Source organism: Suricata suricatta, chromosome 11, assembly GCF_006229205.1.
Source record: "Suricata suricatta isolate VVHF042 chromosome 11, meerkat_22Aug2017_6uvM2_HiC, whole genome shotgun sequence".
Taxonomy (NCBI): Eukaryota; Metazoa; Chordata; class Mammalia; order Carnivora; family Herpestidae; genus Suricata; species Suricata suricatta.
In genome coordinates this window covers 108,814,776-108,838,707 of record NC_043710.1, presented here as the reverse complement: position 1 = coordinate 108,838,707, position 23,932 = coordinate 108,814,776, and the positions used below count along the sequence as shown (strand labels likewise).

The following is a 23,932-nucleotide window of genomic DNA, read 5'->3' as shown; positions in this document are numbered from 1 at the left end:
CGCACGCCTGGGTCCCCCGGCGCCACGCCGCCCGGGGGCCGCGACCCGGACCCTCGGCGTCCGACCAACAATAAGCGCCCAGACGAGCCGTCCCCGCCCCGCGCCCGCCGTCCCCGCGGGCCTCGGGGAAAGTGAAAGGAGGAGGCGAAGGAAGGGAGGAAGGAAGGAAGCAAGGAAGGAAGGAAGGAAGGGAGGAGAAGCGGGAGCCGGAGCCCTGAGGTTCGGGGCAGAGACCCCAGCCCCGAGCCCCGGGCCGGGCGGGTGTGCACGCTCGCCCGCCGCTGTCCGGCGCCCACGACCATGCTCGGCGGTTGGGAGGCAGGAACCCAGGCGCCCAGCGACCCCCGGCTACCCTCTCCCGGGCCGGGCCGGTATTGAGATCAAGGCGTCCGGCATCAAAAGATCACCGCCTGCCCGCCCCCTCCGCACCTCCAACTGGCAAGCCGGAGGACCCCAATCCAGTCACCGACCCTGACCTGGTCATGGTGTCCAGCTCCGGCCTGGCGTGAGGACCCCCGACCGTCGCGAGGTGAGGGGTGGACCGGGGCCGAAGGCGAAAGTCATGCCTGGCAGGCTGGGGCTCGAGGAGGGAAATCCAGTTCGAACTGGGGAGGAGGAACACAGTCTGATTGTCTGTTGCCCTCTGGCACGCACCCCCAGGCTGTTTGAGGGGCGGGGGACGCCCTCAGGGTTAGTGGTGGCTACTCTTGGGCCCCCAATCAGGTTGGCAGCCCTGGAGCTCAGGGGGGAGGGCTTAGGGGCAGCCCGGGGACCCTGCCACCCTAGCGCAGAGAACAAGGCCGGCCTTGGGCCAGCTGGAGCAGCAACCCTGCCCTGGGGGCTTCTGGGAGATGTAGTCCCCCTCCCAGGCTCACCAACCCCTTGGGTCCCAGCACCCCAGCACTCCTCCCCTGACTAATGGGAGCCTTCCGAAGGAGGTGCATTGGGACTGGGGATTGCTGGGGTTACCCTCTGCCTCTAAGTAGAGCCTAGGAGCAGCCAAGGCTGTGACCTGAGGAGTCTCCCCAGCCAATGATTCTCAGTGGTGTGGGCTTGGCTGGGGGGGTGGGGCAGTCACACAGTTCCGTGGAGGTGTCCCTGCTTTGCTAAGGGGAGGCTCCCTGTGCCTTGGTCCTGGGGAGACCTTGGGGGAGGAATGGAAGAGAACTGAGGCTTAGGGCTTCCCGCTTGTCTGGGGCACGTCCCATCCCGGGGCTGCTGGAATTTGGTTTCAGGAGACACTACGTCTACTCTGCCCTTCTCCCTCTTGGGAGCAGAGAAGGAGAGTGCCCCTCGCAGTCCGGGAGTCTGGAGGGGTCTCTCTGGCGCAGTGAAGCCAGGATCTGCTTCTGTCTGTCTGTCCAGCCTCCTTCCTTCCGGGTTTTTCTGACACCCCTCCTCCCGCCTCCTTCAGTCTGTCTGCTGCTTGGGCTGTGTGTCTGTGTCTGGGTGTGTGTCGGGGGTGAGGGGGGCTCTGATGCATGGAGAACAAGTGTTACTCTGGGAGAGGTGAGCTGGGCGTGGGACTGAGCTGTGGGACCGGGGCTCGAGGCCCACTTGGTCTTTGGCCTCGGTTTCCTGTTTTACCTCGAAAAGCGGTCTGCACACAGTGTCTGCTGAATCCGACTGAGGCCTCTGGAGCTCGCTGAGCGAGACCTCCGGGGGGGGGCGGGTGTCCGCTGCCCTGGCTCTCCCCACCCCTCAGCCTCTCCAGCAAGCGGCCGCTTCTGCTGGGCCTGGCCTTTCTGCTGTGCGGCCTCTTCCCCTCTCCCCCCAGCACCGGCTTGCCTTCTCTGGGTCAGGACCATGCTTTCATGGCCCCAGGGGAAGAACGCGGTCAGGCCCTGTCTTGCTGGTGTCATCTGTGAGGTATCTGCTGATAGAAGCCTCAGGACCCAGTGAGAATGGGCAAGAGGTGAGGGGCCACGGAAGTCTGGTAAGGGAGGAAGGTGCTCCCTCCCCTAGGTGATCACGTTCCTCGGCCTGGCCTTGGAGAACCTGGTCTGGTTCTGGCACCTCCCTTCACAGGTTCTCTGCTTACCTGTGTTGTTCTTGATTAGGGGAAGGGGAGCTTAATGTTTGCAAAGGTGCTGGTCAGGGGTAGAATAACATAATCTTAGATCCAGAGTAACCCTGATGCTGGGGATAGCAGGGGCCCCATGGCTGGAGATGGGTTCCGGAGGTCCACGTGGAGGTTCAAAAGGAGTCTCTCATTATTGGGGTTGAGGGTCAAGGCGGGAAGAGATTACAGAGTCCTGGAGAGGGATTGGTGGGCCACAGAAGTCTGGGACTAGCACAGCAATGGTAATCGGGCCCCGTGAACTTGCTTATTGAACCTGTGCTGGGGGCGCCCGCGCCTATCCGGGGAGTTCCCGCCCCCCAGCGTCTGGGTACCTGGGTTAAGCGGGAGCCCTGGGCAGGGGACTCAACTTCCTTGAATGAGCATGGCAGTAGCCTCTTGGGCAGAGGCCTAGTGGGTGGCAGTGTCGACTCAGCCAGGGCTGGAATGCCTGGCACCTGCTTTAGATTAAAGGAGATGCCTGCAAAGGGGGGATGCCTGCCTGGGGGGAGTGGCTGGGAAGGAGCTCCGTGGAGCCCAGCAGTGGGGTGGAAGCAAAGGACCAGCACTGCAGGTAGCAGCAGCTCTGGCGGGCGCGGAAGGAGCCAGCGGTCACCCAGCTCTGCGGCCCCTCCTCCAGGGAGTCTGAGACCGGAGCTGGGGGCACCCCCACACCGCCTCTGGCGCCACAGGCTGACCTTCTGCCCCAGCGCCCAGGGGACGGGGCAGCTGGGGGGAGCCAGGGTGTCTGAGTGTCCGGTCTTCCCAGGACCGGGAAAAGCCTGTAGGGTGGTGAGGGGCACTTTGGGGTTCTTGTCCTGATGCCATGCTTCCTCTTCCTGGGGCTCCTTGGTTGCTGGGAGTGAGGTACCCCAAGAGCCTGGGCACCCAGGGGCAATGGGGAAATGTCATTCCTTCCTTGTGCCGGGAGCCCTGGGTGCTGCCCGGGTACTGACCTGGGGGGAGGGGGCAGAGGGAGATGGCACCGTGGGAAAGTGGGCAGCCGTGGGAGCCAAGCGGGTACAGGCTGGGTGCCGCGGGCAGGGAGCCTCTGCCAGGCCCGCGCTCTCCCTGGGGTGGGGCTGGCTGTTCCAGGGACTGGCTCGACCTGTTGAGCGCCTGGCTGCCGTCGCTGTAGCTTGGCATCTGTGCCCCTGCCTGCCAGCTGCCCACCCATAGCTGCAGGCGCGGTAGGGGCTGCCCCAGGGGGTCTGGGAGAAAGAGGCCCTGAGCGGCCAAGGGGCCGGCATGGGGCTGCTGGAGGCTAAGTTTCCCCAGGTCCCTGTTCTTTATGTACTGGAGCTGCAGCCTGGTGGAGGGCTAGGTAGCGGAGGCCAGGAGCCAGGGGGCTTGGTGCAGGAGGCCCCGTACTAGCCTCTTGAGGTGCTGCCTGTCCCTGGGATGGGCGGCCCTAAAGGCAGCCTGGAGTTACAGCCTGGAATTTCCTCTGCGGGTGCCAGGGCCGGGCCTCCAGAGCCCCACCCCCAGCCTGGCCTGACCTCCCCTCCCTGGGAGAGAACTGCCGACTTTCCCCAGAGGTTGGGGGAGGGGCAGGGCCGGCATTCTGCTGCCCTGGGAGAAGAGGGGTGACTTCCTGGGTGTGGGGGTATGCTGTACTGCCTCAGTCTCCCCAAAGCCTCCTCCCCTCCCCCCTGCCATGAAGAAGAGACAGTTCCCAGGGAGCTGTCTCCCACCCTGCTCTGAGTGCGGGGAGTCCTGGGTCCCAGGAAAAATGGCTGAGCCCGCAGGCCCTAGCTGGTGGAGAAGGCCGGCCAGGGTGCTCCTCTGGGGGGAGAAGGTGTTTACCGCTGCCTGTTACTGGGGAAGCGGGCACAGGCGCTTCCCTCTTCCTCTCACTCCTCAGGGGAAGGGCGGCCTCCCCTGCCTTCTTACTTTTCAGTCAGTGGCCAAAGCGGAGCCCTCTCCTTCTCTGCCTCCTTTCCACTCCAGGCCCTCCTGCTTGGCCCTGGACCACCTGCCCCTCCTAACCTTGGTGTCTCTTCTAGGCCCCCTGCTCCCCAAGGAGGCTGAGATTCCCTCTCTGCAGCCCCCTCCTCCGAAGGGCTGCTGGCCCTGCACTGGCCTGCCCTCCCCTCCCCCGTCCCACCCCCCCAGCCTCAACTAGGAATGGCCCTGAATCCAGCATTTCCAGCATTTCGAAACCAAGATTGTTTTGAAATCCGGAGTACTTCTCCACCCCCTCTGCCTCCCTCCTCCCCACCAGCCCAGAACCTAGTCCTCTAATCTGACCTCACGCTGCACATCGCATCGCCGGGTATGTGTGTGAGTTTGAGTGCTAGCACTCAGCCACGTGTATACTACTGTGTGTGTGTGCGTGCGCGCGGGCATGCCAGTGTGTGTGTGTGTCCCACTGTGGGTGTATCTTCTGTCAGCTGTCCTGTGTGACTGGCCCATGTCTTTTGTGAGTCTTGAGATCTCATTCTCTGTGAGGATGACAGCTCCCTTGGGTCTGGAGCTGTTCTCAGGGAGTCTGGGGTTGTTTTTAGGAGGAATCTCGGATGTGTATCTTTGGGAATTGTGTCTGTGTGTCGGCTGCACCTATGGGAAGTATCTGTAAGGAATGGGTGTGCCTGGGGTCGTGTCTCTTTGATGAGTGTGTGTGTGTGTGTGTGTGTGTGTGTGTGCATGTGTGTGTGCGTGCTCTGCTTCTGTTCTCACTTCACTTCTCCCTTTGAACGTGTCTGGGGTGTGTCGTCACCGGTCTCCCTGCAGCGACCTGGGACGTGGAATCCTCTGTCCCTTGATAGGGAGGTTTCCTGGAGTGGGGCCAAGGCTCTGGCAGTTTCGTGGTCCTTGGAGAGAAAGTGGCAGAGTGAGGAGACTTCGGGGTAAACCACCCTGGGGCTGGGCTGTCTTCCTCTGCCCTCGAAGATGCCCAGCATCTGTCCCCAGACTGCCAGTCCGCGCTCTTCTTGGCCTCAGGATACAGCGGTGGCTGTCACAGCCCTGAGGAAAGGGTGAGGGAAGGGACTTACCCTTCCACCCCAGTCACGTGCGCCCCTCCCCCCACCGCAGGGACGAGGACCCGTCTAGCCACATCAGACCTGGGAGCTTGGTGGCTAATTTAAGATTCAGGAAAGTTGGCTTCTCTAGCTAGGGGCAGCCAGCAAAACAACAGAAGACGTCCATGTTTCCCACCTTCACAGAAGATGGGGGGTGCTGGGATCTTAAGGGTGTGATGTTCTACCCTAGAAATATGAGGCATTTGGGGTGGGGCCAGCTGCCATTGTAGCCTGCATCCTGGGAAGTCTCTCTTCTGCGGTTAGACAGTGCTCTGCAGTGGGCTGTGTGTGTGTGCATGCGTGCCAAAGGGGCTTTTTTTTTTTTTGGCCAAAGCAAGGGTGGTGATAGCAGAGTTATGTTGTTATGTTAGCCTGGGAGTCAGGCACTGGAAACCCTGATACCCCCCCTATGACTCAGTTTCCCACCCTAGGATCTCAGGCTACAATTGGATGCTTCCCTCCAGAAGCACTTGGGTCCAGTCCGTGAGGAAGAAGAGGGCCAGGGCAGGAGCGGTTTGTAGGGGTCGAGGGCCTGAGGAGACAGCGCAGGAGGTAGGCAGAAGCTGTCCCTTCCCCCACCCTATGGCCTCTGGTCCCAGGACGCAGTGGGAGGAAGGGAGGGGTAGAGGCACAGGTTGGTACAGTGCTCAGTGACCCAGCAAGGGGAGGGCTTTGGCAAGGAATTTTCAGTTTGTTTCTCAATCTCTGAGACACGCACACACACATCACTGCAGACGCCTTCAGGAGATGAGCCTAGAAGTCACCCAGGTGGCGTGTGGGGCAGGGTGCTACCATGTGGCGCTGTGTGGAACCGGCTTCCCTCTGGCAGAAGCCCCCCACTTGCCCCCTTGAACCGGAAGTCTCCCGCCCAGCTCCCCCGTCCTGGGCCCGGGAACAACGCAGGCTGCACAGGGTTAAGTCTGGTTGGCAGGGACACCCCCGGCCCCGGTGCAGAGAGAGAGAGGGAGGGAGGGGTGGTTCGCAGCTTGCTCCAGTTGGCGTCTCTCCCAGAATTCTTCGGAAAAGAACTCCCCTTTGACCCCCAGTACAAACTGAGCCCAGCCACCAGCCCCCCTCCCACCGGCCTGCGGGAGCTTCACCCAGCCCCCCTCCTAGGAACTGCTGAGCCTGATTCTCTCACCCCAGGCCCTCCCCAACCAGGCCGGCCTCTGCGTCTTCAGGGGACAAGGGGTGTAGCCACGGAGACCATACAGGGACTCAGGAGAGGCACCCTTCTTTTGTCTGACACAGGATAGCCCTGGGGGCGGTGGCCACTGAAAGCCAGGGTCCCCGGGTCTCCCCATCCGTCCCTTCCCCCAGGACCTCAGGCCAGGTCATGGGAGTCATTGGCCCCTCCTCTCTCTCCAAGGCATCTTCCAGTGCCTTCTCCTTTCCTGCTTCCAGGATAGGGAGGGGGAGCGGTGCGGGGCCGGGCCTGGCTCCCAGCCAATCACAGAAGTCCTGGAGTGGGGGTGGGGTGGGGGGGGTCCAGTCGTTCGGAGACTTCCTGGAGCTGCAGGCTGTGTATGTGTGTACACGTTTGTGTGGTGTGCGTGTTGGGGGAGGGGCTGGGGTTTATGGGAGGAGCAGGGCCGAGATGGCCGGCTTGGGGCTCCCAGCTCGGACCCTCTCTCCACGGGGCGCCCCTTCCCAGGCCACACCCGAGCCGAGCCCGAGCCGCCCGCCGGCTCCGGAGGCGGCGAGAGTCCCGCCGCCGCTGGGCTGCCCCCGCGCTCTCCCGGCTGCCCGAGGCTCCCGCTGGGCTTTTCGTCTTGGGCGCCCTCCTCCTGGCTGTCGGCCCCCACTTCTGATCTCTCGCACCCAGGGAGGGGCGCTGCCGGCCACCTGGAGCCCGGGGGCGGGGCAGGGCAGGAAGGGTTAACGCGCCACCGAGTGACAGTCCCAGCCCGTTTCTGAGCTGGATCCCATCCCGCGGGAGGTGGGGAGCTCCTGCCCAATCACCCCTGGAGGGCAAGGTACGGTTTCCTGGTCATCCCGAGTACTGGCCCCGCCGTCCCTCTGTCCCGGCTTTGGCCCCAGCTGGCCGAGTCAAAGCCAGGGTGGCTACCAGCCACTGCAAAGTAGTTTCTGCCCTGGCTTCTAGACACACACACACACACACACACACACACACACACACACATGCACGCACGCACACACGCGCTCTCTCCCTACTGCCTCCCCTCCTTCTCTCCCGCCCCTCCTTCCTTACTTAGCAACAACTCCCTGAATTCACAACAAACAGGCCTAGGCTCCTGGACAGACCAGGAAAGCTGGAGGCTGAGGACCGGAGGAGGCCCTAGTCTCAGACTGTCCTCAGGAGGGAGGGGCTTCGCATCCCCCCACCCACCTCCCCTGCTGGAGGCCACTGCCCCTGAGGGACTGGGAGGAAGTGGTCCTGTTCCCAACTGGAGCTTTGAGAAAAGAGGGGAGCAGTGACAGGTGTGGCTGAGCAGGTGTGGGGGCAGGGTTTAGACTCCACCCCTTGACTGAGTCCCACTTGACCTTTGACCCCCACCTGGTGAGCGAGCCTGGCGGCAGACTCACCTCCAGCCTTGGGGCCTCTCTCAGCTGGGGCCCTGTACTGTTGTCATGGTAACTGGCCTAGCCTGGCTCCCTTCCCACTATTAGGGACCAGGATGGGCAAGGACTTAGCAGATTGGGGGTGGGTAGGCCCGGGGCCCGGGGAACTTTGCTCTCAGGGCACCTGTGCTGAGCGGGTGGGGACTGGTGCCCTGTCTCTGATCTCTTCCCGGGGCAGGACCTAGGGCCTCTAGCCAGGACCTGGCGCACATCAGGCGCCCAGGGAGTGTGTGCCGAGCGAGTGAGGGGCGCCCATTCTCTCGTCAAAGCCCATTGGGGTGAATCTGTGTCGCAGAATTGTTACAAACCCAATTGCTGGCGTGTCTGGGTTCAAATCCTGATTCTTCCTATTCTGGACTGTGTGCCGGGGGCAAGTTACTTAGCTTCCCTGTGCCTCAAAGGTGGGGATGGTGAAAGTACTTTCGTGTGGAGTTATTGTGAGGATTAAACTAGATCATGCATGGGAAGCATTCGGGCAGCCTGCTGTTACACAGTAAGCGCTCAATAAATGTTAGAGTGGCCCCCTTCATTATTGGTCACGGCTTTCTGCAGGACCCCCCTCCCCCGCCCCTCCTGGTGGTGCTCCAGCAGGGAAGAACTGAAGGCCAGTGGGAGGACTGTGGGGGGGCAGCCTTTCCAGCACTTCAGACTCCCCCATTCTGATACTCTTCCAGACTCACTTTCTCGGCTGCCTCAGTTTCTCTATTGTTGGAGCCCTTGGACAGGAGTTTGCCAAATAGCCAGAGGCCCAGAGAGGGGCCTGGGGGACTTAGGACGTGTCTCTCCCTGTCTGCCAGCTCTTCTTGGGCTGCGTTCTCCCTCCCCCGGGCTGCTTGGCTCAGATCAACTTCAGCACCCCGCCCACCACCCCATCCCTGCTGCTCTGTTCTCCACCAGGCTGAAGCGCTACATTCTGTCCTTAAATGGCCTAATTGGTCGCTTCCTCTCCTTCCTGGCCTAAGAGGTCAGGGACCTTCCTTGGGGAGAACGGTGGCAGTGTGGAGCTCTGACTTGGATGGCCGCTGTTAAGCTTGCCCCAGGTTCCAGCGTCCCCTGGATGCTTTGTCCCCTGCCTGGTCATTTTCCCCGAGTGTGGCAGAGCAGTGCCCAGGCCCGGGATATGTATAGAAGCCCAGACGGGCATGCCTGGCACCTGTTGCACACGGGCGGGCAGGGAGGAGGCATCCTGAAGCCCACCCCGGGGGTGGGGCCATACTGGCATCCACAGTGGCCAAAGGACTCTTTTCCTCTGAGTGTGGGCAGTGCTGGAAAGGGGCCTGCTTCAGCCCTGTGTGCCCTGGGACAGGGGTGACGCTGAGTGACCCTGGGTGTGCAGTGTCCCGTAGGTCCTGGGGTAGGAGTCGGATAGTGGAGGGGCTGAGGCGTGGGGACTTCTGGGTGTTCTGGGGGGGAACCCCAGGAGTAGGCAGCAGGCATGGGGAGCCCATGAGAAGGGAAGCTCTGCAGACAGGTGGTTTGGATCTGCTGGGCCGCGAGCATGCAGATCTCAGGACACAGTGGATGAAGATGTGGCACAAGTGCCCAGGACCCCAGGGCTCCTGGGGCTGAGACCCAGGCTTGGCCGGCAGGTACCTTCGCTGGCCTGGTACCAGGATGAGTGGGCTGGAGGCCCCTGGCTCTGCTCCTTACCCCCTGCTGGGACCAGAGGGGACGCCTCCCTTCCACGGGCCTGGAAGTGAGGGCTCAGAGTTGGCCTGGGCCGTGCCTCGCTGCTGGGCTGGCCACGCTGCCGATGCCCGGCCCCTGGGGCCTGCTCCTTGGGCAGGCTGGGGCTATTTTTGGGATCGGGCTGGGGCTCTGGGGCTGGTTTCAGATGTTCCAATGTGAACAGGAGAAAATGGGAACAGATGGCTGGAGGGTTCCAATCAGCGGGTCCTGCTGGGAGCAGGTTATTTTTAGGGCCTTGTTAACCCTTTGGGGGCCTGCGGAGCCACCCCGAGAGGGACAGCCCTCTCTAGTTGAGAAGAGGACATCTTCTCCCTGGAGCCCTGCTTTCCTGACCTGCCGGTGCCACTTGCTCTCCTTGCCCTCTCGGGCCCTTCCGTCTTTAAGGGTGTGCACGGCAGGAAGGTAGGCCCCAGCTTTCTCCAGCCCAAACCCTCCAGGAGACCAGCAAGGGGCCAGGCAGGGAGAGGGAGGCCGGGCTGGAGGGGTGCCGGCCACTGCTGAAGGGAAACCCCCTTTCATGGCCGCCTGAGCTGTTGAGACCCACACCAGAAGCTAAGAGAGTGGACACCCACTTTGGGGGTCACATTCTGGGTTCACGTGTATGGTCCCAGGGTAGTGCCAGCTGAGGGAGCTGGCCTCTTTCAGAACGGGAGAGGGAGACCCAAGTCTTTGAACTTGGTACCACTGATGTGACGTCCATGGGCCCCATTCCCTTGGATATTCCGAGGGCAAACGCCCACCTTTACTAAACGCCCACACATCTGGGTACCGTGCAGGGAGTGAAGACGGGGAAATCAGGGCCAAAAGCGGTTTCTTGTGGACTGAGTGTGCCGTACATGTTCGTTCTGTTAGATATTTCCCTAATACTCACTCACCCTGTAAATGTATCCTCATTTTGCAGATGAGGAAACGGGCCCAGGGGGACAAGTCCTAGGGCTCAGAAAGGGCGGGATGGGACTGGCACCTCGACTGCCTGGCTGCGAAGCCCGTTCTCATTGCCCGGCATCACTCCCACTGCCTGCCCGTGTCCCGACCCCAAAAGGTGAGGCTGCTGGGGCAGGATCTCCTCAGGGAGCAGGTTGATGGGATGAGCGTGGGGGCGGGGGACCCTGCCGGTCACTGGTCTCACATTCCCCTAAGCCCTTCTGGCCGGAGGGTGCCAGGCCTGACACCAGAAACCCCGTCTGGCCTTCCTGTCTTCCCTGCAGCAGGATCACAGCGCACATCCTGTCTCAGCCCCCACCCCCACCCGCTCCTGGCCACATGGCAGTCTGGATGTCAACGTGGGCAGAGCTTGAGGGCCCTCCAGGTGCTGCTGGTGCCAGGGGTCTGGGCCATGCAGGCGAGGGGCGGCGGTGGGAGCCTGCTGCACCCGCTGGCAGTACCTGGGGGAGAGAGCAGCGCAGCAGGCAGGCCCTCGCGCTGGGTGAGGTCCCGCCCCATGGGCTGTGCCAGCAAGTCTGCCCGCACTCGGTCCTCCCACAATGGCCCCATTGTTCCCAGCCGACAGGCAGTTTGGAGGAGGTTCCTAGGCCACCCCTACCTCCCCCCAACAGGGGCCAGATTAACCCCTTGGAGGACAGGCCAGGTGAGGGCCCGAAGGGGGCTGCCCTGACCATTCCGCCCTTCTGGGAGGGTCACCTTCCACCACCGTGTACCCAGCAACAGGACAACTCCAGAGGCCGGGGTCTCCCACTGGGCACGGAGTAGCACCTGGACCCTCTCCCACCCCCCACCGGGGTGCAGGTGCCAGGGGGCAGGAAGTGCCAGTCGGGTGGCAGGCGGAGACCAGATATATTTGGGCCGGTGGGGCTAATTCCAGCCACCACCGCCTGCCCTACTGGCTCCTGAGCTCCTTTCCTTCCTGTGAAACCAGAGCTGGGTTGGGTCTAGCTCAGGATTTCGGTGGATTTAAAGAGGTAGCACCGGCCCTTGCCAGCCTGGCCTCCTCTCCCCCTCCCCAGGTAGGGTCTGGGGCAGAGAGAAGACTGAAGAACTGCTTGCTTGCTCCTCCTTGCCCTGAGCTAACCCCAGGCCCTTGCCCCAGTCGGGGTACCAGGCTCTTGGCAACTCCTCTCTCCCAGAGCTTTGGGCGGGTGGGGTGGGCGGGGGTGGGCTGTGGTTTCCTGTGTTGGCTGTTTGTGCCTGGCCCAGAGTGCCCGCCGCCTGCCTGGGCTTCCTGCCCTGTCTTGTTTCCTTGTGCCCCCCACCCTCCCTTCCCCCTCCCCCCCCCCGAGGGAGGGAGCAGCCTGCGATTGGGCGGCAGCCTTTGGGGGCACCCCACTGCCAAGGCAGGGCTGCGTCCCAAGGCCTGGCCACATTGGCACTGGCTGAAGGAGCCAAGTGAGGTGACTTCAAGCTTGTCTAGGCAGTCCCTAGGGACAGAAGGGACAGCGGGCCCCAGCATGGGCACCATGGCCCCCACCCAGAAACACCCGGTTCGGAGCCCCCAGACTACGGTAGTCTGGGGCCAGGGGCTGCTACGTCCCTGGAGAACGGAGGTTGCCGGCGCTACCCTGGGGCGGCAGGTGGGGCGAGGTGGCTTGTCAGCCAGACAGAAGCGTTGATTTGCGTGGTCTCCTCTGGCAGGAGGTGTGGGGGGAGGGGGCAGCTGCCAGGAACCAGGGCGAGGGGAAGGCCTCTGAGTCTATGAGTCCCCATAGAGGGTCCCAGAGCAATACCTTGGTCCTTGAGCAGATTTCCTCCTGGACTGTGAATCCTTGACCTCCCCAGTTGGCTGAGTCACCACCTCAGGAAGAGGAAGTGACCTGGGTGGTAGGGGAGAGCTTCCAGGGACCAAGGAGTCCTGACACCCGGGAGGAAGGGGCGCCCGGACCTGCATCTCCCTGAGCCAGGGGACAATAACCCCACCTCTGCTGCTCCAGCAGGGCCCTGTCCCTGCGGCCCCAGGCCCCATCACAGAGGCAGCCCGTTTCCTCTCTAGAGGTGTCTGCCGGCTGTCTGGGGGAGCCTGGAGTCTCCGAGCCATTTTCTCACCGCCTCTCCTGGGGGTTCTGAGCTAGGCAATGAGACCGGTGGGCCGGCTGGCAGACCAAGCAGGGGCTCCCAGTGTGGGGGCAGCGGGAGATAGGCAGGTTGCCAGCTGGTGTGTGAATGCCTGTTGTACGTGTGACAGTTCTGTGTCGAGCATCCATCAGAACCTCCTGGTCCTCTCCCAGAGCTGGGGTCAGGTCCGCCGGCTCCCCCCCCCCCCATCTCCCCCAAGGAAGGCCACCAGCGAAACAGCTGATCTGAGGCTCTTTGTCTCAACAGCCTCCTGGGCTCAGTTCTCAGGGTGTGCTCCAGGCCATACACTCAGGTGACCCAAGCCTGTCTGTGAGCACACGTCACCCCTCCCCACCCTGCCCTCCGAGCAGGAGCCACAGCGCTGTTCCCAGAGCCTGAGCCTTTCTTTCCACTCATCCTAGGGGCTTCTGCTCTGGGGCTGGGAAGCCCCCTTCGCTCAGTGGTGAAAAACTGTCCCCTCCAGGAATCAGCCCCTCTACCCCCCATCCCCAGGCCTTCCAAGTCTCTTCCGGACTGTGAGTGTGTACAGGGTTGAGGGGTCTCTGGGAGCTGGGGCAGACTCCTGAGGGGGGCGGTGAGAGATGGGAAAGTCCTGACTCATCGGTGCTTGACTCAGCTCGCCCTGCAGCCGCATGGGAGTGAGGGGGTGGAGAGGGTCACTCCAAGATTCTTCTGGGGAGGGGCGCTGGCCTGCTGGGGACACCGGAGAGGACTGATTTTCTAGGAGCCCCTTCCCAAATTATTACAGGTCCCCACATTGGAAGCTGTAAACATGGGAGGTAGTGGGTGGCCCTGGGCCTGCCCCTTTGCCCCACAGGGGGTGGGCCCAGCAGCTGGCCTGTGGGAAGCCCACGATCTGGTGCAGGCTCTGAGTTGTCGCCTTGACTCCAAGGGAAGGGGGGACTAGACCCTGCAGTGTGGGGTAAACACCCCAGGAAGGAGGTCTTGGGGGGGGCCCACATCCTGGTCACATGACCCAGACCCCCGCCCCCATCTCAGTTTCCTCAGTGTGAAATGGGGATAATGATACTGTCCCTGGTGGGTGGTAGGTAGCTTTGAGGATCCGCTCGGTGGTGAAGAGGAGTGCTAGAGACTTGTCAGCCACAGGCCTGTCCCTAAGCCCAGGTGCCCTCTCCAGCCCCCACTCTGACCTGTTGCAGGAGATGCAGGCTGGCCGTGGCCGGCTTCCCAGCCAGGCTCTGGACTTTGGAACCTTCCCCTGAGGAGCCTTTCTTCCCAGAGACGGAGTTAGGGCAGGGAAGGCCAATATGCCTGGGGTTAAATTAGGGTTAGACTTCCACAGGGGGTGGGGGGTGGCCCTCGCCTCCAGCCCAGACTCCAGCAACCTTGCAGGGAGCAGCGACAGTGTGCACCGGTGTCTGGCTGGGCCTATCACGAGGGCAAATCTAGGCCCAAGACTCCTCCCATTCCCCCCACCCGGGTCGGTGGGGCGGGGGAGGGCCGGGTAGGGGGCGGTTGGGTGGGGCTTCTGTGCCTGTGTAAGTCTGTTTGCTGGTGTGTCTATAGCCGTGTGTGTGTGTGTGTGTGTGTGTGTGTGTGTGTGTGTGTCCGCGTGCGCGTGACTCTTTGTCACTATTAGGCTCAACTTTCTATGGCTCCTTTGTGGCCAGGCCTCAGTCTTTTCATCTGTTCAATGAGTCCGCGCGCTCCGTCTCTTCGCTCCCTGCCGTCGGGCAGCCTGGGCGGCCGCCGGGCCGCAGGCTCACTCCGCGCTCCTGTCGGGGCCGGCGCCTCCCTCGCCCTCAGCGCACCTCCGCGGGGTCGGCGTGGGCGCGCCTTCAGTTTCCTGGGCTCCGTGCGTGTCTTTGTCTCCCCGTCCACGTGTGTGCTGTGAGTGTGTGTGAGTCAGTTCGGGTGCTTGTGAGTCTCCGAGCCCCTGCCAGGCGGCGCCCGCGCGAGGCTGAGCCTCGGCCCCGCCCCGCGCCGCACTTGGCCGTGGGTCTGTCCGTGCGGCGCGTGCGGGGCCTGGCGAGGCGCGCTGCGGTCCTGCCCGTCTCTCGCTCCCTCGCTCGCTCTCTGGCTCCCTCGCTCGCTCTGCCTCTCCGCTCGGGCTCTGCCGAAGGGGGCGGGGTGGGGTGCAGGGGGGGAGGGGAGGCTCCTGCATTCTTGCGGTCGGGGAGGAATCTGAGCCAGCGTTACTGGTCTCCAGAAGAGCCCAGCTGCAGCCCCGGGGCCCCGCCAGGCCTCTAGCTGCCCGCCCGGGCCTGCTGGAATGGGTACGGGCTAGGCCTCGAGCTGGGGGCGGGGCGGGGCATTGCCCCCACCCCGGGCCCCCTCCACGCCCGGGCGCCCTGGGGGCGGGGCGTGAGGAGCTCCCCACCCGGGGTGAGGGGCGTGCCTGGGAGCGGGAGTCCCCCAGGGGGCCAGAGCAGACCTCCCGGCCGCCCCATGCGGGCACCTTTGCAACCTATCCTTTTAGTGATTTCTGCCTCAGCGGCTGGGCGGGGGCGGGGGGGGGGGTGCTTGCTAGAGACTGCAAGCTCCCTGAGGGTAAGGTGCGGGAGGGATGGGGATTGGACCGGCCTCTAGGATAGAGACCCCACCTAGTAGACCTCCTTTTCCGCTCCCACCTTACCCGGTCTAGTTCCCTAGTCCCAGGGCTGTTGGGTCCTCCCGTTACCCCTCCCCTTCTTATACCCCCTCCCCAAGTCACAAGTTTTCTCTTTGGGGCTTGTTGCTGCAGTCCGTGCTCCAGTACCGAGTACCTGGCTGGGCCCTGGGCACGCACAGGGGCCGTAGCCCCACTGTGTGTGGGAGCCATGAGGATCCTGGCTAACAAGACAAGGTGTGTGGGTGTCGTGGAGGGCGGGAAGCGTGTGTGTGGAGTGCGGGGACGGGAAGGGCCCAGTGCTCATGGGGCTGAGCTGCGCTGGCTCGGGGAGTGAGGTCTGTGGCTCACTCGGCTTCCAGGCTACCGGTGGGCTACAGGGGGTCAGAATGAGAAGGCCTGCCCCGAGGCTGGAGCCCGCAGCCTTAGTGTCTGGGCCCGGGGACAGGGGGGAATGGCAGTCAGCTACGCCTGCTGCTCCAGGCCCTTCCAACCCTTGCCTCCTAAAAAAACGGTTTGAGCAGACCCCCGCCCACCCCACTGTCGGGTCCAATGGCGCCCTCTGGCCTCAGTCTAGTTGAGGGTGGGAGCTGGAGGGAGGGGCGGTGCCTGCCTCCCTCCCTCCCCTTCCCCAGGAGAAGCCGGCAGACAGGGCCAGGCGGCAGCAGCAGGACAGCAGAGCTGAAATAAATCTGAGCTGGTGTGGAATGAGGGGGGATAAATATCCTCTCCCGTGATGTGATCTTTCCAGCGGCTATTAATAGGTCTCCGGGGAGGGGGAGGCGGTGGGGGGAGCGGGCTGGAACTTAAAGGGCCCGCAGCCTAGGTTGCAGGAATCCTTGGCTTCCAGCTTCACTCCATTCTGCTTAACACACCACTCCCCTCCCCCTTTCCTCCTGCTCCTGCCTGCCTGCCAGGCCTGCCGGTGGACCCCCCTCAGGCCTCCCCCCTGCTCTGGGGAACTCTCTGGACCAGTGGGCACCACTCTCCAGTGTTCTCTCCCCCCACCCCCAGGGGAAGGGGGCTGGGGCATGAGCAATGACCCTCAGGTCCCGTGCCCCTTGCCTGCTGGTGTAGGGGCACATGAAAGTTGAGGTTTAGGACCTTGGAAGGAGTCTGAAAACCGCAAACCCTAAAAGAGAGGTTGTTTAGGTGTCGGTCAGGTGCTAGTGGAGAGAGTTGTCACGGAGGCTGGCAGTCTGATGGATGTCGGTGATGGGGGCGGATTCTGCCACTTCAGTTGTGGGGCCTGAGACGTGGAGGGGGTTGCCCTAGCTTCACTCCCCAGGGCGGAGAAAGACATCAGCCCTTGTCTGAGAGGCCACGGAAGGAGATAGGGAGTAACTGGTGGTCTCAAGATGCTGCCCAGCCCCCACCTCCACCACCACGCGGGAGGCAGGATGGGGCAATTAAAGTCAGGCATGCGAGGCCCCTAGCAAGATTAACTTTTCACATTTCTCCCACCTTCTCCCAGGTTACCCCACCCCCGGAGGAGAGAAGCTCCAGGGAGCCCGCCGCTCTCCCCACGCGGCCACTGCCCCCCAGCCCCAGCCAAGCCAATGCACCCAGAAAATAAGTTGACCAATCATGGCAAGACAGGGAATGGCGGGGCCCAATCCCAGCACCAGAATGTGAACCAAGGACCCACCTGCAACCTGGGCTCGAAGGGCGTGGGGGCGGGGAACCATGGGGCCAAGGCCAACCAGATCTCACCTAGCAACTCAAGTCTGAAGAACCCCCAGGCAGGGGTGCCCCCTTTCAGCTCGCTCAAGGGCAAGGTGAAGAGGGAGCGGAGCGTGTCTGTGGACTCTGGAGAGCAGCGAGAGGCTGGGACCCCATCCCTGGATCCAGAGGCCAAAGGTATCCCCGTTCCTGCCCCCCAAGGCCCCAGTGTGCTCTGTAGTCCAAGGCCTGAGATTGCCACCCCCTTTGCCCGACCCCTGTCCCTTGCTTCTCTCCAGCGTTTATGCAGGGTCACCTTTCTCTTACCCCCATTATACCCACCAACTGGGTCGTTCTCCCAGGAGTGGAGGTGGCCAGGGTGGAGATTTCTTATCCTTAGGTGCCACCCGCAGAGGGGCCACCCAGCCTGATGGGGCTTCGGTCAGCCTCATTCCTCTTCTGCTTTCCCACCAGAGCCTCCAGAGGGGGCAAGGGGGTGCTCCAGGGTGAGGACCAGACTCACACACCTCCTAGGAGCCTCCTAGCATCCCAGCTGGTGGGAGCCTTTGAGCAGGCTCTGGGGCCTGGAAGAGTAGCAGCGCCTTCCCCCTCCTCTCACCCCCCCCCCCCAGCCCTAATTAGAACCAGTTGTGGTTGGGGATTATGCTGTGCTTGGTGCTGGGTGGGGGAAGGGAGACAGGCAGCGGGGGCTGGAGAGAGAAATCAGAAACAAATGGCAGTGTGGTGGGGGCCAAGGGCTGGCAAAGTGCCCACCATGGCCTGGGCAGTGCCCTCTTGCGGTGGGGCATCTGGGAGAGTGGGCCTGCGTGGGTGGCCAGGGCCTCTGGGTGTTCATTCTGACCCCCCCCCCCCCCCCCCCCCCCCCCCCCCCCCCCCCCCCCCGCCTGCTCTGTCCTGCCCGGGCAGAGGTGGCGCCCCGGAGTAAGCGGCGCTGCGTGCTGGAGCGGAAGCAGCCCTACAGTGGGGACGAATGGTGCTCAGGACCCGACAGCGAGGAGGACGACAAGCCCGCCGGGGCCGCCCACAGTGAGTGCCGGCTGACCCCGGGCGCTGTGGCCCTCCGTGCCCCCGGGACAGCTGCCCCCAGGAGGCCTCCCTCTCCTCACCTAGGGCTTTAGACCGCTGAGTCTGGGCAAGGAGCAGGGGTCCAGAGCCCAGGCTACTTGTTTCCCATCCCACCTGTCACTCTGTCCCTCCCTGTGCTGTGACAGCTCACCCCCTGCCTTCAGGTGCTCAGCGGCCCCCTCTTCCTAGGGACAGAGGTAGCGTGGGGTGGCCCCTCCTGGCCACACCACCTAGCCCTCCTCCCCTGAATTCCTGGCCTCTGCTGCCACCTACTGGCCAGTGGAGGGAGGGTGGCGAGGGTCCTGGGAGCCCGACAGTTGGCTCTGCTCAGTCTCTCTAAGCCTGGGCGTGAGCTGACAGTGGCTGGGTCTCTGGCACTTTTCCCCAACCTCTAACTGACTCCAGGCAAATGCCTAGAGTGCGTCACCAGGACGAGGAGTGAGTGTGGGTGGATGCCCCTTCCTCTCATCATTTTATTGATCGGTGTGTATTTGGGCCTTGGTCGCGCAATGGGGACAACCAGATACTCTGGTTTGGTCGGCTCCCTCAAAGCTTACAGCTGTGTGAGGGGTGAAGCAACGTAAAGCAGAAGAAATTAGCCAGAGAATGTTTAAGTGTGAACCACTTGAGGGCTGGGGCCCTAGAAAGAAGGAAGAAGAAAATGTGCTGGCTACCTTGCTGCCGGGTTTTAGTGACTCCCTGCGACAGCCCTGTGCGGTAGGTGTTGGTAGGAGGCCTGTTGGTAGGAGGAGCAGGAAGCAGGCCCGCAGATGTTTGTGGAATGGGCGGACCGTGTCCCTGGAGGTGGCACCTGGGATCAAATGCGGGAGCCTCTGCAGCTGGCTGGGACTTTCAAAGTCATCTGGGCCCAAGTGCCCCCCGATGGGGGCGGTCACTGCCTCCCTGGACCCCCCCCCCCCCGCCAGTTTACTTTTACATTAGACTGCCGGATATAGAAACACTGGAAGACCCGGAAATACAAAGGAGAAACTGCTGACTTCCTGTACCCGACTCTAAGCTGACCACCGTTACTATTTCGGTTGTCCTTAGATTTTCCACGAGTGCTCGGCTTGGGGGCAGTCCAGCGTAGAGGCGAGTAGCACAGACTGCAGTCAGACCACTGAGGTTATACTCCGGGTCTCCCGTTTATTATTTGTGTAAATTTGGGAAAGAGCCTCAGTTGTCGCATCCATAAAAAATATCTACCTCATAGGATTGGTATGAAGAGTAAATGAGTAGATATACGTAATGCTTATAACACTGTTCACTTTTGTTACTGTTATTACTGTACTAGAAAGTTCCTCATTGGAATAGAGCCCAGCCCTCCACTAACTTGTACCTGGGACCCCCAAGTCTGTATACTGAGCATGCACCTCCCTCTTCCCCAGGTCAGCCTGCACTTTGAGGCTAGCTCTTAAGCCCCTGGGGCCCCCAAGCTTTGGGCTCTGTTATTCTATGTAAAGTTTGTTTTTCTTTCTTTTTCTCATGTTTATTTATTTATTTTGAGAGAGGGCATGAGGGAGCAGGTTCGGAGCAGAGAGAGAGAGAGAGAGAGAGAGAGAGAGAGAGAGGGAGGGAGAGAATGAATCCCAAGCAGGCTCCACTGTCAGCACAGAGCCTGACGCAGGGCTTGATCTCTTGAACCATGAGATCATGATCTGAGCCAAAATCAAAAGTCCGATGCTTAACCAACTGAGCAACTCACGTGCCCCTAAAATTTGTTTTTCTTGGCATGGGAATGGGTCTGCTGACTTACCTAGTCCCATCAGTGACCACGTGTAGATTTTTTTTTTAGGCTAGGATTTAGGATCAACTTTGTGGCCGTGGAACGAACAAACTTCAGTCCATACTCAGGGCGGTCCGTCCATGCTGGGAGCGCATCCATGGAGCCAGCCTGTCCTGTGTTTTCTGAGTGATTTCTTCTAGTTCGTGACATTGTTCCAAAGTTACTGTAAAAACAGACTTCTTTGACCCGCCCCCCTCCCCCGTGCTGAGTGGGGATTAGTATGTCCAGTGTATGGGTGACAACTGAGGCTCAAGGGGCCGGACTATCTTGTTCATAAGATTGTAACACCTGTTAATGGTGGATTCTCATGCAAAGCCATTCAGCGCTTCAATCATCATTCTGGACAGCCTTTTGGCCCCCCCCCCCATTAGAGCACGTGCACGAGTGTGCTTGCACACACACACACACACACACACACACACACACACACACCCCATAGCGCCTGGGCTCAGAGAAAACCTTTGCAGCCCCTGCAAACCCTAGGTCTGTGTCTCCCTGGGTGAGAAATGTCCTTCCGAACCCGTTTCCTCCTCTCCGGAGTAGGGTGTGTGACGCCTTCCTCCCAGGGACCTTGTGGTCAGAGAGAGTCACACTGTAAGTGCCCTGCAGAGTGCCAGGCCCACGGGAGGCTGTCGTGCGGGTCACGTTTCCTTGGCCCCTTGTCTTTGTGCGCTCCCCACAACTCACCGTCCTGCTCAAAGGCTGGTGTGGGGACGCCAGAGTGTGACAACGAATGGCCCCTGCCGGCACAAGCCGTCTGTCCCCGGGCATCTCTGGGATGGGGTGGTGGGGAGTGCCAGCTGGCTCTCCCCTCTAAATCTGGGCTGCTCTCTCTGTTTCTGTCCTCTCTCTCGCAGACTGTAATGTAGCAGACCCAGCCATGGCGGCCCCGCAGCTGGGTCCCGGCCAAGCCACCCAGCTGCCCCTCAGCGAGAGCAGCGCGCCAGGGCCCCCCCACGGGCCCCCGCCAGGCCTCCGGCCTGACGCCCCTGGGGGCGGGGGTGGGGGGGTCCCTGGAAAGCCCCCCTCGCAGTATGTGTACGTCTTCACCACCCACCTGGCCAACACGTAAGTGCCTCGGGCCAGGCCAGGCCTGCTCCCCTTCCCCAGTGCCCCCCCCCCCCCCCCCCCCCCCCCCCCCCCCCCCCCCCCCCCCCCCCCCCCCCCCCCCCCCGTAACCTGGGGGCCCAGGGAGCCAGGCTTAGGTTGGGGAGGGGGAGGGCAAGGGCCCCCTCCCACCCCCGCCCTGAGCTCCCTGCGCCTCCCCCCTCCGCGCAGGGCTGCCGAGGCGGTGCTCCAGGGCCGGGCCGACTCCATCCTCACCTACCACCAGCAGAATGTGCCCCGGGCCAAGCTGGACCAGGTGAGCGCCGCCCCTCTGGGAACAGTAGGGCTGGCCGGTGCGTCCCCTTAGTGGTCTCACGCTCTGCCTCTGTCCTCCTGCAGGCCCCGAAAGTGCCACCCACCCCAGAGCCGCTACCCTTAAGCACGCCGTCAGCGGGCACGCCGCAGCCCCAGCCGCTGCCGCCCCCGCCCCCGGCCCCTGGCAGCGCACCGCCCGCTCTGCCTTCGGAGGGCCCCCCTGAGGACACCGGGCAGGACCTGACACCCAACTCGGTGGGAGCCGCCAGCACGGGCGGTGGCACCGGGGGCACCCACCCGAACACCCCTACGGCTGCCACCGCCAGCAACCCGCTGCCCCCGGGAGGAGACCCCGGCAGTGCCCCGGGCCCCGCCCTGCTGGGGGAGGCGGCCCCCGCGGGAAACGGGCCGCGGAGCCTGGTGGGCTCTGAAGGCCTGTCCAAGGAGCAGCTGGAGCACCGGGAGCGCTCCCTCCAGACCCTTCGGGACATCGAGCGGCTGTTGCTCCGCAGCGGGGAGACGGAGCCCTTCCTTAAGGGGCCCTCAGGAGGAGCCGGGGAGGGGGGCCCCCCAGCCCCAGCCCCTCCCGCTCCCCAGCAGCCCCCCACGGCCCCTCCTGGCGGGCTGAAGAAGTACGAGGAGCCCTTGCAGTCCATGATTTCACAGACGCAGAGCCTGGGGGTCCCCCCGCTGGAGCACGAAGTGCCCGGGCACCCCCCGGGTGGCGACGTGGGGCAGCAGATGAACATGATGATGCAGCGGCTGGGTCAGGACAGCCTGACGCCCGAGCAGGTGGCCTGGCGCAAGCTGCAGGAGGAGTACTACGAGGAGAAGCGGCGGAAGGAGGAGCAGATTGGGCTGCACGGCGGCCGCCCGCTGCCGGACGTGATGGGCATGGGAGGCGTGATGGTGCGGGGGCCGCCTCCTCCCTACCACAGCAAGCCTGGGGACCAGTGGCCGCCAGGAATGGGTGCCCAGCTGCGGGGGCCCATGGATGTCCAGGATCCCATGCAGCTACGGGGCGGGCCGCCCTTCCCCGGCCCCCGTTTCCCAGGCAACCAGATGCAGCGGGTGCCTGGGTTTGGAGGCATGCAGGGTATGCCGATGGAGGTGCCCATGAATGCCATGCAGAGGCCTGTGAGGCCGGGTATGGGCTGGACTGAAGACTTGCCCCCCATGGGGGGCCCCAGCAATTTTGCTCAGAATGCCGTGCCCTACCCAGGTGGGCAGGGCGAAGCGGAGCGATTCATGACCCCTCGGGTCCGGGAGGAGCTCCTGCGGCACCAGCTGCTGGAGAAGCGGTCCATGGGCATGCAGCGCCCCCTGGGCATGGCGGGCAGCACCGTGGGGCAGGGCATAGAGATGGAGCGGATGATGCAGGCACATCGGCAGATGGACCCGGCCATCTTCCCCGGGCAGATGGCTGGTGGCGAGGGCCTGGCGGGCACCCCCATGGGCATGGAGTTTGGTGGAGGCCGGGGCCTCCTGAGTCCCCCCATGGGGCAGTCTGGACTGAGAGAGGTGGACCCTCCCATGGGGCCAGGCAACCTCAACATGAACATGAATGTGAACATGAACATGAACATGAACTTGAATGTCCAGATGACCCCACAGCAGCAGATGCTGATGTCGCAGAAGATGCGGGGCCCGGGGGACATGATGGGGCCGCAGGGCCTCAGTCCCGAGGAGATGGCCCGGGTGCGGGCCCAGAACAGCAGCGGCATGATGGCTGGCCCACAGAAGATGCTCATGCCCTCGCAGTTTCCCAACCAGGGCCAGCAGGGATTCTCTGGGGGCCAGGGGCCCTACCAAGCCGTGCCCCAGGACATGGGCAGTACGCAAGACATGTTCAGTCCTGAGCAGAGCTCAATGCCCATGGGCAGTGTGGGCACCACCCGGCTCAGCCACATGCCTCTGCCCCCTGCGTCCAACCCTCCTGGGTCAGTGCATCCGGCCCCCAGCCGGGGCCTGGGCAGACGGCCCTCAGACCTCACCATCAGTATTAACCAGATGGGCTCCCCGGGCATGGGGCACCTGAAGTCGCCCACCCTCAGCCAGGTGCACTCGCCCCTGGTCACCTCGCCCTCTGCCAACCTCAAGTCCCCCCAGACCCCCTCGCAGATGGTGCCCTTGCCCTCGGCCAACCCGCCGGGGCCGCTCAAGTCGCCCCAGGTCCTCGGCTCCTCTCTCAGCGTCCGCTCGCCCACTGGCTCGCCCAGCAGGCTCAAGTCCCCCTCCATGGCGGTGCCCTCTCCTGGCTGGGTCGCCTCGCCCAAGACAGCCATGCCCAGCCCTGGGGTCCCCCAGAGCAAGCAGCCGCCTCTCAACCTGACCTCTTCCAACACCCTGGGCAACATGGAGCAGGGTGAGTCAGCCAGGCCGGCCGGGGGACGGGGGGCTCTGCTCTGGCCCTGGGAACCTCCCGGGGCGGGCGGGGGAGGGAGCGAAGGCATCCGTACCTGGGCACGGAGGTGGACGGCTCTGCTTAAGGGGCAGACGTCACCAGCCCGGCGTGAGCGGCAAGGGAGCGCTGCGTTATCTCCCGGGTGGTCTGCGGGGTTCCTACACGGGCCCTTCCCACTGTCCGGGCCCCTGAAGCTGCAGGGAGCGCTTGAGGCAGGTGGGCTGTGGCGGGGTCCACGCCGGGGTGTTGAGCAGAACACCGGAAGGGAGGTGTGCTTGGAGGAGTCGGGAAGTCTGGGAGCCCACGAAGTCAGCAGCCAAGTCCGTCTCCCCCCACCCAGTCACTCCCGCTCTGTCTCCCCGCTTCCGTAGGTGCCCTCCCGCCTAGCGGCCCCCGGAGCAGCTCCTCAGCGCCTCCCGCCAACCCTCCCAGCGGCCTCATGAACCCCAGCCTGCCGTTCACCTCCTCCCCGGACCCCACGCCCTCCCAGAACCCCCTGTCCCTGATGATGTCGCAGATGTCCAAGTACGCCATGCCCAGCTCCACCCCGCTCTACCACAATGCCATCAAGACCATCGCCACCTCCGACGACGAGCTGCTGCCGGACCGGCCCCTGCTGCCCCCGCCGCCGCCGCCGCCGGGCTCTGGGCCAGGTGCGAGGTGGGGGGGGCCGGGCGCGGGC

General features: G+C 63.3%; 1 protein-coding gene and 1 long non-coding RNA gene across 8 annotated transcripts in view; one reads left to right on the top strand and one right to left on the bottom strand.

Moving 5' to 3' along the window:
• The window catches only part of LOC115271687, a 6,952-nt gene extending 5,927 nt beyond the window's left edge, over positions 1-1,025 (bottom strand). Inside the window, exons 1-2 of one of the 2 annotated variants that reach the window (XR_003900062.1) lie at positions 970-1,025; positions 477-605 (exon numbers count right to left, since the gene is read on the bottom strand). This is a non-coding gene — a long non-coding RNA (uncharacterized LOC115271687). Of the gene's footprint in view, positions 1-476; positions 808-969 lie in introns of those variants that run through there. The other variant, XR_003900060.1, reaches the window with a different exon arrangement.
• The window catches only part of BCL9L (BCL9 like), a 26,130-nt gene continuing 2,204 nt past the window's right edge, over positions 7-23,932 (top strand). Inside the window, exons 1-9 of one of the 6 annotated variants that reach the window (XM_029914605.1) lie at positions 7-529; positions 12,783-12,896; positions 15,086-15,187; positions 16,425-16,810; positions 17,540-17,659; positions 20,342-20,552; positions 20,763-20,847; positions 20,931-23,211; positions 23,622-23,903. In XM_029914605.1, the coding sequence (XP_029770465.1) occupies positions 15,162-15,187; positions 16,425-16,810; positions 17,540-17,659; positions 20,342-20,552; positions 20,763-20,847; positions 20,931-23,211; positions 23,622-23,903 (3,391 nt within the window). In that variant the 5' untranslated portion in view covers positions 7-529; positions 12,783-12,896; positions 15,086-15,161. Of the gene's footprint in view, positions 530-1,424; positions 1,510-10,255; positions 10,397-12,782; positions 12,897-14,525; positions 14,619-15,085; positions 15,188-16,424; positions 16,811-17,539; positions 17,660-20,341; positions 20,553-20,762; positions 20,848-20,930; positions 23,212-23,621; positions 23,904-23,932 lie in introns of those variants that run through there. The other 5 variants (XM_029914604.1, XM_029914603.1, XM_029914602.1 and 2 more) reach the window with 5 other exon arrangements.